This window comes from Danio rerio, chromosome 5 (assembly GCF_052040795.2).
Source record: "Danio rerio strain M-AB ecotype USA chromosome 5, GRCz13ab, whole genome shotgun sequence".
In the NCBI taxonomy this organism is placed as follows: domain Eukaryota; kingdom Metazoa; phylum Chordata; class Actinopteri; order Cypriniformes; family Danionidae; genus Danio; species Danio rerio.
Genome location: NC_141025.1, coordinates 14,586,860 through 14,606,441, shown reverse-complemented (window position 1 = coordinate 14,606,441; position 19,582 = coordinate 14,586,860). Strand labels below are relative to the sequence as shown.

At 35.2% G+C, this 19,582-nt stretch overlaps 2 protein-coding genes across 3 annotated transcripts in view; both read left to right on the top strand.

Moving 5' to 3' along the window:
* Window positions 1-1,169: 1,169 nt before the first annotated feature.
* Window positions 1,170-12,146, top strand: snrnp27 (small nuclear ribonucleoprotein 27 (U4/U6.U5)). Of its 2 annotated transcripts, NM_001002703.2 has the most exon segments (6): window positions 1,171-1,313; window positions 3,108-3,234; window positions 4,228-4,340; window positions 7,179-7,258; window positions 11,320-11,384; window positions 11,744-12,146. In NM_001002703.2, coding segments are annotated over 6 exon segments (477 nt in total). In that variant the 5' UTR covers window positions 1,171-1,276; the 3' UTR covers window positions 11,799-12,146.
* A 449-nt stretch (window positions 12,147-12,595) lies between these two features.
* mxd1 (MAX dimerization protein 1) overlaps window positions 12,596-19,582 on the top strand; it is a 61,300-nt gene continuing 54,313 nt past the window's right edge. The window contains exons 1-2 of the mRNA XM_087253293.1: window positions 12,596-13,812; window positions 14,495-14,594. Coding sequence (XP_087109419.1) covers window positions 13,746-13,812; window positions 14,495-14,594 — 167 coding nt within the window. The 5' untranslated portion in view covers window positions 12,596-13,745. The remainder of the gene's footprint in view (window positions 13,813-14,494; window positions 14,595-19,582) is intronic.

The window sequence follows — 19,582 nt, the reverse complement described above, 5'->3', positions numbered from 1 at the left end:
CTTATCCTTATTCCTTCACAATCAGTTGTGAGTTTTGAACCAAATAAAATAAAGTCTTATTTTTTAAGTAAATCATCACAAATTTAATGGTTATGATATAAATTCCTTCATATCTGAATCCTATAAAGGATGTCACATCTAATGAGATATGGGATACAACAACAACAAAACGATATCAAAGCAGTATTGTATTAGAACACACTAAAAAATGTAAAATGTTTGTTGATTGCAGTGTTTCTGCTTTTTACAATAAAACAAACAATGGCTGCTTGTGGCTGCTGGTATTTTGCCAACCTGTTGTTATTTGCTAAGCCAGGCTACACTGTTGGTTCCATTTAAGGCTCTGGTAAACAGGATTTTGTAATGCTGAAATTTAGGATCGGGATCACAGTGATCCAACCCAATGTTCCTTTAGAAAATAGAACAATAAAAGTAAGATCAGTTGATCCTGGATAGCAAAACATGGATTTCCAAATCTGGACCAATTTGATCCAGATTGTTTTTAAAAAAAACTTGGCCTTGGTCTGGCATAAGCACTTTTAGCTTAAATCACGACTCTTAGTAACATCATGCATAAGATGGAAAATAAAGTTGTTATTTTCTGGGCTGATACTGCTAGGAACTATACTCTCTTTCTGGTGTAATAATTAAGGAACTTTGCTGATAGCATTACACAGCCTCGTTGTTGGCAGCAAATATTATTGATTATTACACTGGAAAGAGAGTATAGAGTATAGCCATATCGGCCAAGAAAATAGCAACTGAACTTTCACAAAGCCTTTCATATAGTTCCTTGCCGTATCATAACAAATTTTAGAAACATTTGTTGTTGTTGTTGTTTTAAGGGGACTTGTAAAATGAGCCTACTTGCAAAAAATGTCGAGTATTCATTGAATGTATTTCAATATTTGACTATATTATATTAATCTCACTGAGTTTGGTTTAATTTTAGATCTATTAAATATCTGATATGTTAAAAACTACTGATATATTCTGCAGGTTATGGATAAAATATGATAATTCTAATAGTTTTAAAAAAATAATTATTTTTTTGGAAATCACCGCCCTCGTTGTCTCGTGACAACCACTGCTGTAATGGGAGCGTAGGAACTATTTTTACGGAACACTCAAAGGCAAGGCCAGTTATTCCGGATTGCTTTTTGTGACGCACAGTTGATGGCGACCAGCAGACGTTTGAGTCTCGAAATTTCTGGATAGCTGTTTATTGTGAAAGAGACGCTTGAAAAGGAAAAGTCTATTCCATACAACTATAATAATGGGGAGAAGCAGGAGCCGGACACCCCCTCGACGAGGTTTGAATTCATATATTGTCTTAAAATAAACGTTATATGGATGGTGGCGTTGTAAACATCGCAGCTGGCGCACATCCATCACAAAACTCACCAGCAGCTAAATAATCTTGCTCATTACATTCATTCTGTGAAATTGACCTATTTTATATATGATAAATATAATGACTTGATAACTAACAGTAGCTTTTGATTTCTTTTTTTTTTACCCGTGTCGTCCATATTGATTGCGTTTGTTGTTTTGTTCTTAAATATTATATGTATTAAGATTTAACAGATTATGCTAGGTTTGTAACATTAGTGATATAGATTGAGGTAAAGTTGGTTTAATATTCGCACTACAGTAACAACCTGTGACACGGTCCCTATATTGTTAACCACGCTACTTTAAACATTCAGTATGAAATAGCATGCAAGTAAGTTTGCGCTTAATTGATTGTGATCAATATTGTACTTTGATATTAATTTGCTGCTAATATTTCACTATTTGTAATTCGCAAACAATACTTTTATGAAATTATATTATTTAGGGAAAAGTCTGAATGTGCGAATATGAGTAACATGAACACATGAAGAGGATTGTTCTATAAAACCCAAACTAAAACTGTTATATCTCAAACATTGAACGTGATTAATACTGCCATTACCTTTCTTTTATTATTGAAATTGTCGAAATTATATATAAATCTTTGCTCAAAACAGTCTTAGCTCATTTATTTATATTAAAACAACACACATATTTCTCTGAGAAGAGCAAATAAATAGTTTCAGACAAAATACATGAATTTCACCTCCATGAAGCGATCTGCTGTTTAGGCTGCTGTAGTTTTTCATTAGACGTGCACAAAAAAACTGGGGTGAATTAAGAAATGTCTGCTATTGTTCATAACAATACAATTGTAAAATAGAAAATGTCAAAAATCTGTTTGAAGATAAAATTGTTACATGTACATGTGATTCCGTTTTATTTATGTTTATTTATGTTGTTATTAATTTAGTTTAGTTTTTTTGCACACCAGTTAAACCTTTTGCCAATTCAGAATATGGAGAGATCCTAAAATTCTGGAAAAGAGTGCAGAGTGTGACATAATATAAATAATCAATGTCACTATCTCTCTTGAATCTAACTTTCTATATTCAAGCAGTCTAAAATTAAGTCGGAGAGAATATATATATATATATATATATATATATATATATATATATATATATATATATATATATATATATATATATTTAAAGATAATAGATATGTTCCTTTTACAAGGAAATGGCTATAAATGTCATTGAAGTTGGAGAGTCTAATATATATTAGTAAAGGCAGATGTTAGATTTTTTTAAAACTTGAAACTTTTTTTTTTTTTTTTGAAAACAAAAATGATTTTGCCAATAAAGGTGTGATTGTGAAAAATAAAGGGGCATGCTTGAGATAAAAGACAGTGGAAATGTTTCATAATAGGAGGCCATTTTTCTGTATTTGTTTTTTTTTTATGAGAACCTCATTAAAAATATGTAATTAATATGTATTATTTATATACGTATTACAATATGTATTATTGAGATATATATATATATATATATATATATATATATATATATATATATATATATATTTATTTATTTACATACACACACACACACAAGAATATATATAAACCATACAAGAATATGAAAATGAATTGTATACCATAAAAGGGCATAAGATACTTGTACAGGTAGAGCAGATATTCATCCTTTATTGTTCATTTTTTCCCCAACCTTTTGTTTTGTAACAGCTTTTTCATTTGTCATTTCCAGAGCGACGCCGTTCACGCTCGTCCTCTCGTGACCGTGAGAGGCGGCGCAGGGAGCGTGAGAGGTCTCGGTCCCGCGACAGAGACAGGCGAAGGTCACGATCACGTTCTCCACACAGACGCAGATCCAGGTGAGCTGCTGATGTCAGACGTTCAGAGTACACTACATGAGCTCACAGCCACAGGCATAAATCCTGGGGGGGACAGAGGGGACATGTTCCCCTCTATCCGATGGTTGTCCCAAAAAAATATTTAAAAAATTCTCGCTTTGATGGATTGCTTTTCAGTGTTTGGACTCTCATCATTGAATATTAAACCACACTGAACTGAACTTAAACTCTGAAAACTGACACTGTTTCAATTCACTATAATATTCTATGTGAAGCTGCTTTGACACAATCTACATTGTAAAAGCTCTTTACAAATAAAGATGAATTGAATTGTGATAAATATATGTATGTACAACTTATATAATTGTGAAAGTAGAAAACAAAATGCAAAAAATGCATTTAGAAACCGTTCCCTCTCCCCTTCCTTACATTGGTTTGGCCCACTGCCTGCTTTCCTAGTTCATCTCACCTACTTTACACACAAGAGTCAGGTGTGCGGCTGCGGCTCAATAAATGATGAACTCCAGTAAGGAGGGTGTTTTATTCACTTTAAATAAATTGATTCCCTTTAATTTTCTTGATCCAGACTCGTTCATAAATTAGTTGTGGTAAATATGCTGATTTCCAATGTAATTGTTGATGAATCTGCTATATGAGTTATTTAAATATTACTTGTCTAGTTAACGTTAGCTTGTTTACAATATCTTGTTGCATAGTGCTCTGCAACTTACACGCCAAAGCTGTTTCCCATGCATTATTTGTGATGACTTGTCATTTATATGTTATATTTCATGCAGATGCACTGCCCTACAAAATAATCCCAGCTAGTCTAAAATAATGAATTCTAAAATGAGAAATGGGGCTCAAGTTCATCTGGTGAAATTATATTCATATGGCAATGATATATCACAGAAAAATAAAACATTGAAATGTCAAGTTTTTTTTTTCCAATATAGCACAGCCCTTGTTTCTGATAACCCTTCCTCCAGCTGTGTCCTTATCTCTTTTGTTCAGATCTCCGCGAAGACACCGCTCCTCCTCTCTGTCTCCACTGCGACAGAAGGACAGACGAGACGATGACAGGAAGGATGTGAAGGAAAAGCCAGCAAAGGTCCATCAGATATCAGGTGGAGATGTAGTCAGTTTTTACCTTACAATAAAGTTCCTTTTAACTGTAATTTATATGGTAGTGGATGTGGTGATTCCCCCCAAAAATGTTTAAAGCGATTTGAGGGTCCAGAAAAGAACTATTTAAATTCATTCATTAACTTTCTTTTCGGCTTAGTCTCTTTTAGTAATCTGGCGTCGCCTCAGCGAAATGAACAGCAAACTTATCCAGCATATGTTTTACGCAACGGATGCCCTTCCACCTGCAACAAATCACTGGGATATACACACTCATTCACACACATGCACTACGGACAATTTAGCTTACTCAATTCACCTATAGTGCATGTCTTTGGACTTGTGGGGGAAACCGGAACACTGGAGAACATGCAAACTCCACATGGAAACTCCAACTGACCCAGCTGGGGCTCGAACCAGCGACCTTCTTGCTGTGGGGCGATTGCGCCACCGTGGTCCCCCACTATGTAAATGTAAGGAATTATTAGTTTTGAAGCTGAATATTCTATAGCCAGATAAGTTACATCATTTTAAAAGCTGATTATTTTAAAATAAAGGATCTTTAGTATAGATTTAAGTATGTTGAGTATCGTATTTGATAATCATGCTTGTATACCTCTTTTAGTGTGAAATTCGAGAACATAAATCTCATACTTGTGTAAAAAAAAAAACCTGAATATTATTTAGAGGCTCAAGCTTTAGAATAAAATAAGCAATTTATTGCATTTGTATATACAGCTATTCAAAAAATTAAGAGAGCACTTTCGAACTCTTAAAGGGGACCTATTATGCAAAAATCACTTTCATAAGGGGTTTAAACAAAGTTTTGTGGCAACAATGAGGGAAATAAACCAACTTCTAATGATAAAAATGTACTAATCTTATTCTCTATAATAACACTTGATAAAAACAGTCTGCAGAAATACTTTGATTGACATTATTGCTCTGTACGTGTCAGCAGAGGAGGAAAGTCCCACCCATTAGTGATGATCTGTCTCTCATTAGCATAGAAGTTATTCCTGTCTTTGAATCTGCTACTATACTGACACACAGGCATTTGTAGCTCCACCCACTTTTGAAAAGAGCACAATCTCATTTGAATTTAAAGTGACAGTCACCAAAACGGCACAATTAGGATCAAAGCCTAAAATGGGCAGTTTCAAAGAGCTATAAAACAGTATTCAGTATTCAGAGCTGAACCTTCACATATACACTCCAGGGACATCAAAGATGTTTTACATCTTGTAAAAAGGGGCATAATACGTCTCTATTTAATTTCTTGGGATGTGCTGGTTTTACTAGGTATGTGTTTGAGTAACATGTTAATATTTGTTTTATTCCAGAACGGTATAGTAACATTTCTTTCAAGCAAGCATATTGTCATTTAGACCAGTGGCTCTTAAACTTTTTTCATTAAGTACCACTTCAGAAAAAAATGTCTCTCTAAGTACCACCAAAATGAGCAGTATTGAAATACAGTAGCATAGTAGGCCCACTAGAGCAGCTACAACTCTACACTGTTAAAAAACCGTTGCAGATTACTTCAGAAATATAGGCTATTTGTCATATATGGCATATTATATACATAATTTTTGATAAATTTTGAAATGTGTGTAGCATGTACATGACATATTTAATTCCTCCGCGTACCACTAGAAGGAAGCCTGCGTACCACTAGTGCTACACGTACCACAGTTTGAGAACCACTGATTTAGAGCATAGGTCTCAATCTGGATTTTTGGAGGGCCGCAGCTCTGCACCGTTTTGCCCCAGCCCTAATCAAGCACAGCTGATCCAGCTAATCAAGGTGCTCCAAGTCTACCAGAGACTATCAAGCAGGTGTGAGTTGGAGGTGGTTGGAGCTAAACTATGCAGAGCTGTGGCCCTCCAAGAATTAAGTTTGAGAGCAATGATTTAGAGCTTTTTCTGTTTGTTTACAAAAATTCAACTGGTTGCGGTTGAAAAACAGGATTAAATTAAAATATGACAATGTATTTATTTAATGATTTAAAAGTAAAGGTTTTGTTAAAGCATTTTCTGTTGGAATGTAATTTATTCTATCAAATCAAAGATCACATGATCTTTTAGAAATCATTCTAATATGATTATCAAATAAATAAATATATTGAACTAATCATGAAACATTGTTTAGAATCAATATTTAAAACAGTTGTGCTATTCATTTTTGTGTAGAACTGCCATTCATTCACACACAAAAAAAAACATTATTTGCTGATGTTGCCTGGCTTGAATAAAAGTATGTGCTTTTAAACAAAACACTTGCTGAATGCAACGTTTTGAATAATAGTATTACATTATGAAATATTCAATTGGATCACTCAAAGTGGAACTTGTAAACCTTCATAATGCACAAAAAATCCTCCTTAAAAGTGTCAAACTACAGAAGTTAAGTGTCAAAATGTGATGGCTTTTCATCCTGGTGTCATGGTGTTGAAAACAGACCCTAAAGTGAGTGTTTACCCAAAAATGACAATTCTGTCCTTTACTCACCCTCCTTCTGTTTCACACTTGTTTTGAGCTTTTTTTATTCTGTCATAAACAGACTATAAACAGATAGTTTGAAAATTAGCGAAAACCTTTTGCCGTTGACTTCAGTTGTATTTTTGGGTATGATGGATACTATGAATATCAATGGCAGTTGGTTTCCAACATCCTTCAGAATATCTTCTTGTTTTGTGAAAATCCCTGAAGGTTTGAAACCACTTTAGTGTGGAAACGAGGAAATGTTTAGTACCTTATGTTTAAATTTTTGGGTGATCTATATGATATAAGTGATGTATGATGTATTGATTTGTTTTGTCTTCTGTTTGCTCATGCAGCTGAGGACATGCAGGGAAAGACAGAAGAGGAAATCGAGATGATGAAACTGATGGGCTTTGGATCCTTCGAGACGTCAAAGGTGAACTCTTTTTGCTTACAGTTTAAGCGTGTAACCAATGTCCATTTTATTAGGTAAAAGGTTAGACCTTCTTTCCTCTTCAGAACTGCCTTAATTCTTTTAATTCCTTAAAGGTAATTTGAGTTTTGGTCCATATTGCGTCACTTTGGAATTATAAGGTTCTCTTTGCGTTCTGAATGATTTTGAGAAATTGAGCTTTAAAGTTTTTTCTTTCCATAGCAAACAGTATGTGTGTAACATTTGCTTTTTAAATTAAAAGTCTTAATGTAAACAACTTTTAAAAACATCCCATAATGTAAATAAGTTGTCATTTAATAAGAATATGTCAATAACTCAATTTTGACAAAAAATGTCAGATAGAGCCTTTTAATGCTAAGGTGACGATTGGCATGTTGCTGCAGATTTGTCAGCTGCACGTCCATAGTGTCTTTCTCCTTTTCTGGCGAGTTTTGATGACTCTGGAGGTCATTTGTGTGTAGAGTTCTTATACTGTCATGTTCAAGAAACCAGTTTGAGTTTATTTGATTTCTGGCGTGATGTGTTATCCTGCTGAAAGTTAATATCACAAGATTATAATTACAAATTAAATCAATATCTATCTATGCATCCATTCATCCATCTCCATATACACGTGCATATTATTTGTAAATTGTAGTGCTTGTTGTAAACGATGTATATATACACTTCATTGTTTTGTGAAGGACCCATTCACTTTTATCAAATATCATAACCTTCCTTCCCGCCTCTAAATTAGTTTTTTTTTCCGCATGGAATGTCTTTCAGGAGGATCTATCAGGGCATATCTCCTTATTGCTCTGCCTTCATCCATTCAACAATTTTGTTAGCAACACTCATCTTCCAACAATCCAATTAGTTCCCAAAAGAACAAAATCATGCGTTGCCCTACATTTTTTTCTAATTTCAGGGTCATTTCAAGTGGATGTATGTCACAATAGGAAAAAAAAGCAATCTTAACTTCCGCTTTTATGACGACTTTAAAAGACTGTGTTCATAAAGGGATGGGCATGTTCAGCATTCAGGTTATATAAACATAAAAAAAAAACACTCGGTTGGTAATAAAGGTCAAAAATATGTCAAGAAAATCTTCCTCACACCATTAACCACCTTCTGCCAAAGGTATTGATACAAGGCATTATGGATTTGTTTGAGTTTTGACCCAAATGTGGACTCTTCTGACCAGATAACCTTTTATTGACATTTTAGTGGGCTTGTACAAACTCTTAACTGCTGCTGTAGCTCATCTCTTTCAGGGTTTGACATGTGAAAGGGATAGTTTATCCATAAATGAAAATCCTGCCGTCCTTTACATTTTGTTCAAAACCTATTTGAGTTTCTTCTGTTGAAGGCAAAAGAAGATATTTTGAACAAAGCTGGAATAAAACCACATAAGGGAGAATAAATGATGAGCTGATTTTCATTATTGGGTAATCTCTTTAGGCATTTAGAAGATGCTCTTCTGCAGACTTTCTGCCGGTATTTTGAGTCCATTTTGCCGTTTAATCAGCGCAAACCAATCTGGTATCAACAATGCATTTTTTGCTGCTCTTTTTCTGACCATTGTCTTTCAACCCTAGATATGGTTGTCTGTAAAAATCACAAGATGTCCTTGCTGCAGTCTCTTGCACCATGGCTTACTGGATCTGGTCCATTTCATTGTGCACGTTGTAACGTGAATGCTTACTGTGAGGGCTAGGTTTAGGGTCGGGGTTAGTGCAGATGTTAATAGTAACTGTGAGGAGGAGGTTTAGGCTTGGGGTTCGTGTAGACATTAATAACTAGCTTAGGGTTTGGATTGGTGTAGATTTTAATGGTAACTATAGGTAGGCCTGTCACAATAATCAATATATTGACTTGTCATGCAATGCTTGGAGATGACCTTAATCATTTTTAGTGTTGCAATAAATATTTACAAATTCACAAATATTAAGCTATTTTACAGTTACATTTGCATTTTACCTTACCAGTGTCAAGATTAATAATTGGACATGTCATAGTGTGTGTATATATAATAGGATGTTTTAACATCTACCTTTTTAACATACCTTTAACATACTCGTACCTTTTTAACATCAATTTACAGAATCTAAATAACCTCAATGGTGAAAAGTCTTTTTCCCTTGAAGGTGTTTATGGCTATTTAGATTGCGTTTTACATTATACTGTTGTATTATAATTATATAATTAGTGGCATGAAATAATCTTTATAATATCGCTTATTGCAAAAAATTCTTTGACTTATCGCACAACAAAAAGTCTTTGTTGTGACCGGTCTAACTGTGAGGAGGTGGCTGAGGATTGTGGTTAGTTTAAACCAGGGGTGCCGAATCCTGTTCCTTGAGATCTGACTTCCTGCAGAGTTCAGCTGCAACCTTGATCAAACACACCTGTCATTAATTACCAAGTGCTCCTTCAGATCCTACTTAGTTGGTTTAGTAGTTTTTCATCAGTGTTAGAGCTGAACTCTGCAGGAAGGTAGATCTCTAGAAACAGGATTGGGCACCTCTTGTGTTGATGGGTTGGCAAAGGTGTTGGTGTTAATAACACAATGTAATGGGTAATTTATTAACTAATACAAAAAATTCTCGTTTATAGCAAAAACTTCTCACATATGGACCTGATCCAGTACATCATTGTGCTACAGGCTGCATCATTTACAAATGAGCCAGTTATAAGATCCAAATCTTTACAGCGAATGAGAAGAGCCAACTCCCATCAAGGAGAGACCAATCTTCTGCAGAATTTTTGAAAAGAGATTAATTTCTCATGACTAAACAAGGTTTCTGTGGGTTCTTAAAGTGTTAAAATGTCTTATTTCTTTTAGGCTTTAAAATTCTTTAATTTTCTGAAATGTTGTGTTGTAAGTCTTAAATCATTTTTAAACAGGTTTTAATTTTCCTTTGATCATGTATTACTACCCAATCTGGCCAACACCCATATAATCACCAACAGTCTTATCTCAATAAAACTTTCAATTTTTATTTGTTTTTATTTTCACTTTTAACTATTTATCATAATGGTTTATTTTCTTACAATTTTATTTGTTTAAAAGTGCTCCATGTACTTACTGCTGCGAACACCGACCTGGACAGACTGTTGTGCATACATTTAGTTTATTATAGTTTTTGAAACATCTGTCCATTTTTTTTTTTAAGTTGGAAAAAAGTGTATGGACACAAGTAGAGCTTTTACACAATATTTAAAATATCTAATATAATGTACAATTAATTTATTATCGGATATATATATATATATATATATATATATATATATATATATATATATATATATATATATATATATTTCTTATATTTATTTATTTTTTGATGCAGCAAATAAAAAACTATTCAACCTGGGCCATTAGAAAAATTCCTTAGCGTTTAGCCCTTTATGAGTCTAAAAATGTCCTTCATAATGGTCTCAAATTTAACTTGGTTAAACCTGCAGTAACCCTGCAAAAGTAGATCAGCTTTTTCTGAAAAAGTCAGCCCAGCCCACTCAATTGACACTTAAGTCACCTTTTACTCTATTGTACACTCTCTGTAGATCTTCCTGATTATGTGTTTAAGTTTCTGCCATGTGATTGGCTGTTCAGTGTTTTTTGTTAAGCAGTTGAACAGGTGTTTCTAATAACACAGGCAGTCAATGTATGCTAAGCATGCTTGTATTATGTCAAACATTGGCAGCAGATGTATGTCAGTCAAATATTTTGGCCGTGTTAAAGCGTGAGCTGCTGTCTGCATTTTGTAGCCGGTAAAAGAACAAACTGTTCCAGAAACCGGCAGCGCTGTTCCTGCGAATAACCACTAGATGGCACAGCTTTATAGAGTCTATGCTTAAAATATTCCTGTAAAAATCTAATTAAAGATGAGGATGAAATGTCACATTTGTGTGTGTGTGTGTGTGTGTGTGTGTGTGTGTGTGTGTGTGTGTGTGTGTGTGTGCTGCAGTATTTTCTGCCATCTGATTAGTAAATGCAGTGTCTTTTTTTATATTGTATGCATAATGTATGGTGTATGATTGTTGTTGTTTTTAATCGACAGGGCAAGAAGAAGGATGGATCTATTAAAGCATTTGCGGTTAATGTTTCTCAGAAGAGAAAATACAGGTGTGTGTGTGTGTGTGTGTGTGTGTGTGTGTGTGTGTGTGTGTGTGTGTGTGTTTAAAGTATCTGTTTTCTAAACACTTAACATTGTTCATCAGCCCGAACCCCAGATTCTCTATTTGATATTATTTCTCTAAATTGTATTTCCTGTAATTGATTTATTTTTCGCATACGCACAAACCTCATGTGTTCTTATGATAAAAGTAACTTATGAAGTTAATATCCCAGCAACAGTTATGTATTTGGCCAATCACCTCTGCAGGTACTGCACAGCTAAATGACGAACACTCTCATTGGTGGCCAGTGATGTAATGTTTTGGTGCAGGAAGGAGATCAATGATGTAATCATATTTCTCTTGCAGGCAATACATGAACAGGAAAGGTGGATTCAACAGACCTTTGGATTTCATCGCTTGATGGAGTCGTCAGGACCTTCGTTTTAATGACTGGCCTCATCATAAAACATTAGTTTTTTTCCTTCCTGGAGTTTATGTAAATATGTGCTCCATCAGTTTTCCCCATCTGTTTTGTTTTTCAGGCAATGGCTGTTATGCAAGTGTCCAGTTTAGTTTGTAGTAGCTCATTTTAATATTGTCTTGAGTATCCTTAGAGAAAATGTTGCAGTGACTAAATAAATGAGAACTTCTGAATAAGATTTGTGTTTTTGGTCAATTGTGCACTTAAATTTTGTAATTGAAACACAATTTTGATTGTAAAAACAGCTAAATAAAAACATAAAAATGGTTCCATTGTGCCTCTTTAAAAGGTGGCAAATCATGTTCAGTTATTTTACCCATCAGCATACACATGGAGGTGTGTCTGTTATGTGTTCCGGAACACTTTAAAGGCGTCCAATCACGTGCGACAGAGCTGTCGCCATCCGGCCAATCATAGCATAACAACAATACACGATTTGCATAATAATCCATTTTGGCTCAGGAGCAAACGCCAGAAAACTACGGTACAGGTTGTACCCTTGCTCCAAAATGGCGCTGTAGTGCTACTTAGTTGCACCATTATCTTGCGGAGTCGCATTACAACAGTCACATATTCACGCTTAAGAATGCGGCGCGCCCATTGGTCCTCAGCAGGCACTGCCTCTTGGATTGACAGCAAACACATCCAACCAGAAGCTCGCTTCCTCTCTCGTTTATCCAATAGCTTCGCAGGATCTCCAGAGCCCCTGACAGGCGTACAGTAACATGACAGCGGCTAGCAAACATCTCATCTGCCTGGCTCAACGACGTTATGGTTTCGCTAGCTGCGTGTTTTTGTCCTGTTTTTGAATAGTTTTCCTCATTTGCACGCAGCTACAGCTTAGCACGTGCAGCTCGAGCTGTTTAACAAGTAGCCAGATCGTTTGTCACGCTTAAAATACCGAAACCAGCGATTGTTTGGACTTTTGGAGGCCGTGCATTCATTTTAAAACCTATTTTCAGCACAATTTTTCCGCGACCAATCAAGATTTTTTTCTTTTTTATTCTATACAGCATATTATTGCCTACCACCTCGCTTAAAAGGCACATCAAATTGACGTTTTATTTTATAACAACAGCGAGAATTGCGGTTGAACGCTGTTTGTTTTCCAGCCAGCTACCAGCACAGCAGCACCAAAGCTCTGCAAATAATATCACCAGCTGCTCAAATACACTTTTTTTTTTTGTCTGTGTGACAAGCTATACAATCTGGCAACCAGTGTCCTCATCAGGTCGATCTGACTAACCTGTCAATCCATTGTTTTTATTTTGCTCATTTATTTCCAGACTCAGCGGTGCTCTCTAGTTAACAGCGTTTGCTGTCACTATCAGAGCCTAAAATTGACCAAGTACAGAGAACTAAAGCTGTGAGCTCCTATCTGTTAGACAGCTCATCTATAAAAGTCTTTAGACCTTCCTGAGTGTCACCACTTACATGCTTTCAGGAAGAGTTGCCAGATTTTGCAAACCTGGAAGGGTTTCTGTTGTTGTCCGTGTCGTGTTCTTCTCACAGTTTTAACAACTGATGTCCAACATCTCGTTTAATATGAACAGGACTAGTTAATTGTAGTTATTTTCGGCAGCTGAGGGACATTTTTATTCGGTTTTTATCATTCATCATTTTCGAAACCAGCGTGTTAATTTGTAATTTTTTTTTGTCCATTCGTTTTTACACATCTTTTATCAACATCACCCCTCACATCTAAACATTTCCCTCGCTGCCTTGTACAAAATAATTCATTTAGTAAATTCGCCTGACAGGATTTTTGTTCAAACTCTGAACGCTGGAAGAGGAAGAAGCGTGAAGGAACGAAAGGCTGCTGCTTGTTTTTTTCCTCGTTTATATCTGACCCGGATTGTCGTTTTATATCGTTGTTTATTGCTTAAAATGACGGCTATCGAGAAACTGCAGATGTTGATCGAAGCAGCTGAATATCTTGACCGAAGAGAAAGAGGTAAAGTGACCAATTACTATATATAGCTTTATATAAAATGAACATTAAACCACTATTTTTTGCATGCATGTGAATTATGACACTGTTGCTATGCTGCTTGCATACCATAACGAATAATGGGGCTTCGACCTAGTTATTAGAGGTGAATGACTGATTTGCAGACGGTTTTTTTCCGTTGTTATGACATTTGGGGAAGATAAAGACATGGAGAAGTGTCCACTTCAGCTGTCTGAGACTGTGTGCTGGCCAGCCACCATACACTTGTCTTTTACAGGGGACACTAATGCGTTTTTAACGCTCTCTAGGGGTAAACCCCAAACGTATATAGCATATATTACTTTAAAGACGCTCGATGGCATATTTCTGCACTTAAATGTAAGTGAAAATACAATTTTCAAGCTCTGCTGTTGATTTCAAGTGGAGGGTTTCCTGGTGCATCCCCCCTCCCATCTATCTGTTGTGGTTCGGCTGGCTATTGGGTTTACTCCAGTTCAGATGACATCATTGACCCAAAAGCAAGACAATTGTCCAGAAATTGGTCCATTTCTAATGTATAGCTTAACCTCTTTTCTCTTGGGGTCCAAAAAGAAATGGTCAATAATCCCATGTGTAATCAATGGCTTTGATTTTCAGGTGCTCTGTGGTCTAATGAGCTTCTAAATGTCTGTGTTTGGATTTGCAGAAGCAGAGCACGGTTATGCCTCCATGTTACCCTTCACCAGCAACAAAGAGAGGGATGGCTTGAAGCGAAAAATCAAAAGCAAGAAAAATTGCAGCAGCAGGTACTACATCCTCCTAGTTCCTACATGGCAGGTCTATTTATGTGCGGTGTGTTTTTCACCCTTCGAATCCCAATACAACCTCTCTACCCCCGGTCGTGATTCACACTTCACTTGAAAAGGGCCGCATGTCCCGTGAGCGATTTCTAAATTAGTGGACATGCACCCGTGTGCGTGCGTGACACAAACACACCCACTGATTCATCCCTGTGCAGATGCAGTCAGGACACGCCGTCCCACATTCAGCACGGAGAGAGACGGACACTCACGCTCTCGCTCCATTCTCTCCCTGTGACTCTCACCACCCACATCCCACAGTCACAATTTACTCACTCACTACTCAACACCTCACATTTCGTCAGCATCATCCGGTTAGTGTGCCTAGAACTGTCCGTCGCTTGTCATTGGTTGAAATTGAGTGCTTTAAATTGGTGCAAGTGGAACTAATTATGTTGTTCAGTGTAAATTGCTTGTTTACCTCTAAATTCCAGACAATGCTGTTTTATTTTGAGCTGTGAATCAGTTCAAACTCATGATTGTTAGTTTACCACATAGCATGTATATTTATAAGTATATCATAAGTATATAGAGGGTTCAATGCTAAGGATTTTTTCTACTGGCCCGATAGGGCAAGTGGTTCAAATTTTCACTTGCACTGCCAAAATATAAAAAAAAGAGGTTTTTCTTAGCCACTAATTTTAAATAATGTGTCAAAAGCTCAATAGCTAAAATGTGCACTTTAATTTTGACATCCACAGACATCGTCGCCAAATATAAATCAGAGAGGTCAGACTTCCTCATACAGCCTCATTGTCAAGTTTTATAAAAATCTATCTATTAAATTAATCTATTAGAAAGCATTGGCCAGAATTCTGCATTATAGGCTTACATTATAGAGAGAAGTAACAGATGAAGCAAGACTGCAGTCAGATCATGAAGCACATCAATGCTGATCTTTCTTTCGAGGTGTCAGTGCAGAAATAAACAAAACAATGGGCCTCATACAAAATATTATACGATTAAAATATGGAAAAGTGATCAGATGGTAATTTCACTCAATTTTCCTAACGGATAAACAGCTCTTAGGATTATTTCAGCATGCTTTTACTTTTGTATTGTACATGAAACACACATTTACCAGTAGGAATGAGATATTGCCCTACACATAATTCTGTCTTCAAATGGCTGTATATATGACTATTGCACAACCATAATACACTGGGATATAGCCTGGTTCGTTAGTTTGTTGGATCGTTTTGCTTTCTCACTACAATCGATCCGCTCCAGAGTTCTTTTCAATCGAGCAGAGTCAACCTCATTCAGGCGATCACGGACCAATTGATTTGCCGGGGATCTGAGCTCGATTGTTAGATTTACATATGCCAAACAAACTATGCTAAGTGAGCAAACTTGACAGCTTCCGAAACAAATGCATAGGTGTGAAAGCACCCTATTTGCATCGCAGCCAAATTAAATTTTAGTGACAAGGCAGCACTAGCCTGATCGGGTCAGTAACGATCAGGTCTACTGTCCTGAGCACCTCGCACGCTGACCCTGGGCCATCGGGAAGTCCTTATTGTTGAGCCCTGATATCTATCATATCTCATTAAATAAATTTATATCAGTAATGAAAATTTGCTCCCCCTCAAGTGATTCCAAACTTTTATGAGTTTCTTTATTCTGTTGAACACTAAAGAAGATACTTTGAAGAAAGCTGAAAGCCTGTAACCATCAACTTCTATAGTAGGAAAAACAAATACCATTGAAGTCAATGGTTACAGGTTTTCAGCTTTATTCAAAGTATCTTCTTTTGTGTTTAAGAGAAGAAAGTCAGGTTTGGAACAAGTAAAGGTTGAGTATATAATTTGGTGGAACTATCCCTTAAAATTAGTCATCACAGGATTTGGCATGTTCTGAAAATACACAGTAAAAAAACACCTTTTTCTAAATGATAATTGTAGATCTGATTGTAAACTAGGGCTGCACAATATATTGTTTTAGCAAAATCACAATGTGCACATTCGTAATAGTCACATTGCAGGATTTGTAATGTATTTAAGAATATTTATCGTGTTTTCAGTTCAAAAATCAACATTTCAAATCGAAAACAAGATTAATTTACTTAACCTGTTTGCAGATTGTTTTACTCGTTTAAATGTTAAAATAATTTTGACCTAATACTTCTGAAAGTAAAAAACAAAATCAAAATATAAAATATTTTTACTTGATATATATATATATATATATATATATATATATATATATATATATATGTATGTATGTATGTATGTATGTATATATGTGTGTGTATATATATATATATATATATATATATATATATATATATATATATATATATATAAGCTCTCAAGTAAAGCATTTTTGCATTGTGATTATTTAATTTTTGTACCTGAATACCATTAGACTCCAGAAAAAACTTTAAATGGAACAATTCAAAGCATCTGGTGAAACTGCATTTGTATCGCAATATTCATCTCAGAAAAAAGAAATATTGCAATATCAGATTTTTCGAAAATTGTGCAGCCTTATTGTGAACAATTCGTTTCCATCTGAGCCATTTTTGCATTTGTTGTTTTTAAACAACTGCATATACACTCATTTTATCTGGTAATTTGCATCAATCTTTAGGTGCACCCCAAAATTCAGTTTAAAACCAACGTCTAAAACCCCGGTTAAAACCCCAAATCTGCTTATTTTTTATTTTTTTAATCTTACCTTTGTTTGATAATACAGTTTATGTACATCAAAAATCTAAACAATATCTATAACTTCTTTAATTTCATTTTGAGTATAAATAGAAAGTCACCATTATTTCAGCTTTACACCAGCCCTGTTCTGATTATGATGTGCGTCATATAACTCCACATTCTAGAAAATGTTCTATTACAGGATGTTCTAAACAGGAACATGAGGTACATTGATAAGGTGATATGCGATAAATCCCTTTCATGTACATTTGGATTTTTGTTGCAACCATGACAGAAGTTTTCATTTTACTGTGTGTTTATCTGTTTTTTGTTGGGAGTAATTGCAGATTATTTTGTTATCCAATTTTTTTTTAATGTAATTCAAGTTTTCATTAATTTTATCCAGTACATGACAAAATAATACCAAAATATGTTACAGGTGTATAAAAATAGGCAGGCGTGTCACAATAATCTATATCACACAACTCATGGACATGAGCTCAATCATTTTTGGTGATGTATGTAAATCGGCCATACATTAAAATTAATTCTAGCAACAATTTAGCTGATTGTGCAGCATCTCTGTCTCTTGGAGGTGTCAGAGTCAGTGTGTCAGTAAAAACACTATAGTAATACTATAAATTAATATAGTATATTTCCATGTCTGACAACTGAAAATAGATCTGGTAGCAGATATCGCAGCCTCTGTTACCTTTTACTTGCACTTTGTTGTTAACATTTGTTATTTATTTAGGGTATGTGTTTTCACCTTCTGATTCCAATGCCTAATTATTCAATCATTTAAATGACTATAGTTAAATGAAGTATTCTTAAGAATGAAATGGTATGTGTTCTTTGAAAGCGTGTACTTGCATTATGATGATATTATATTGTCATTCTGGCATTATATAATGAGTGGCATACAATGGCCTTAAAATGACAGTAATATTGTTTATTGCAATATATTTTGGTGCAATATATCGTGCAACAAAAAATAGATATCATGACAGGCCTAAAAGTAAGCCAACTGCATGTAATTGTAATGTGTATATGTTTTTATTATATTTCCATTTTGCCAATTTTTAAGCCTCCTGTGGACAGGTGTCGAGAATTAGCAAGTTTGCTAAAACACTTAAATGCATTTGGTTGTCCAGTGTAATTGTGATGTCCATGTCAAATAAATAAATAAATAAGGACGTATACACGGCTGCAAACTTGCATATGAGCTGATGCTCATTTTCCTACAGTAACCTGAGTTTCCAGAGGCTGTTTGTAAGGTAGTAATGCTATAAATACTGTTCAGTTTATTGCACATATTGATTGTTTCATTCAAAAGACCCGTATATTGCCAGGAGCCATAAGTATTAATTTTCTTATGCTTGTATGTTTTTTTTTTTTTGACTCTCAAAGTGGCCAAGCGCGCTTCAGCATGGTTCAAGGCAACTGTACCTAGTCTGAGCATGCCCTAAGTTCATCCCTTAATGTTTTACGGAAGAATAAAAAAAATACCTACATCTTGGACAGCCAGATGATGAAGAGTAAATTAATTATTAATTTGTATTTATTTATTTTTATCTGGGTTAACCATCCTTTTAAGTAATTTTAGAGTGAGACTGATTCATTCTCTGATTGGTGGAGATATCATGTAGAATCATGGGGAATGTAGTTGTTTCACAGCAAATGCACCATTAAACCATATTTTAAAAATAATAAAGACTTCAGTACTAGAATATACAATCAATTTGACATTATTGAGAAAATGAATTGAGTTTGGAGCCTGCTAGATTAAACTTCATGGAGAATTTTTTTCTCTGTGGCTGAATGACAACACATATTGCTGTCATGCATTCCCATATGATACTGATTCACAGCCACAAGGACCTCTTAAACAGGTCAACATAGGGTCATAATAGCTGCTGCGTCTGAATCATAGATATGATCTATTTTAGGAATAAATGACCTTGGATCAAAATCTAGTTATTCCGTAACCAGCATGCTGAAAACAGTCCCGACTCTTAAACAGTGTCTGGATGTTTGTGTGGTCTGTAACTGGATATTAAGACCCAACAAGGGTAGCACTGGGTTTGTAGCTATTTATACACAGCCTTATGGCGTGCTCAGTTGAAGATGTTGTTTAAATGTTGGTTTAGCTGAAAAAGAAGTAGCAGCTGTCTTGTTAATGCGACAGATCTCTAGATAGTGGATAGGTGCGATTTCAGAGTACAGGGGATCACCCAGTGTGTGTTGCCATCAATCTCGTTATAAGGGCTCACGTTGTGTCTA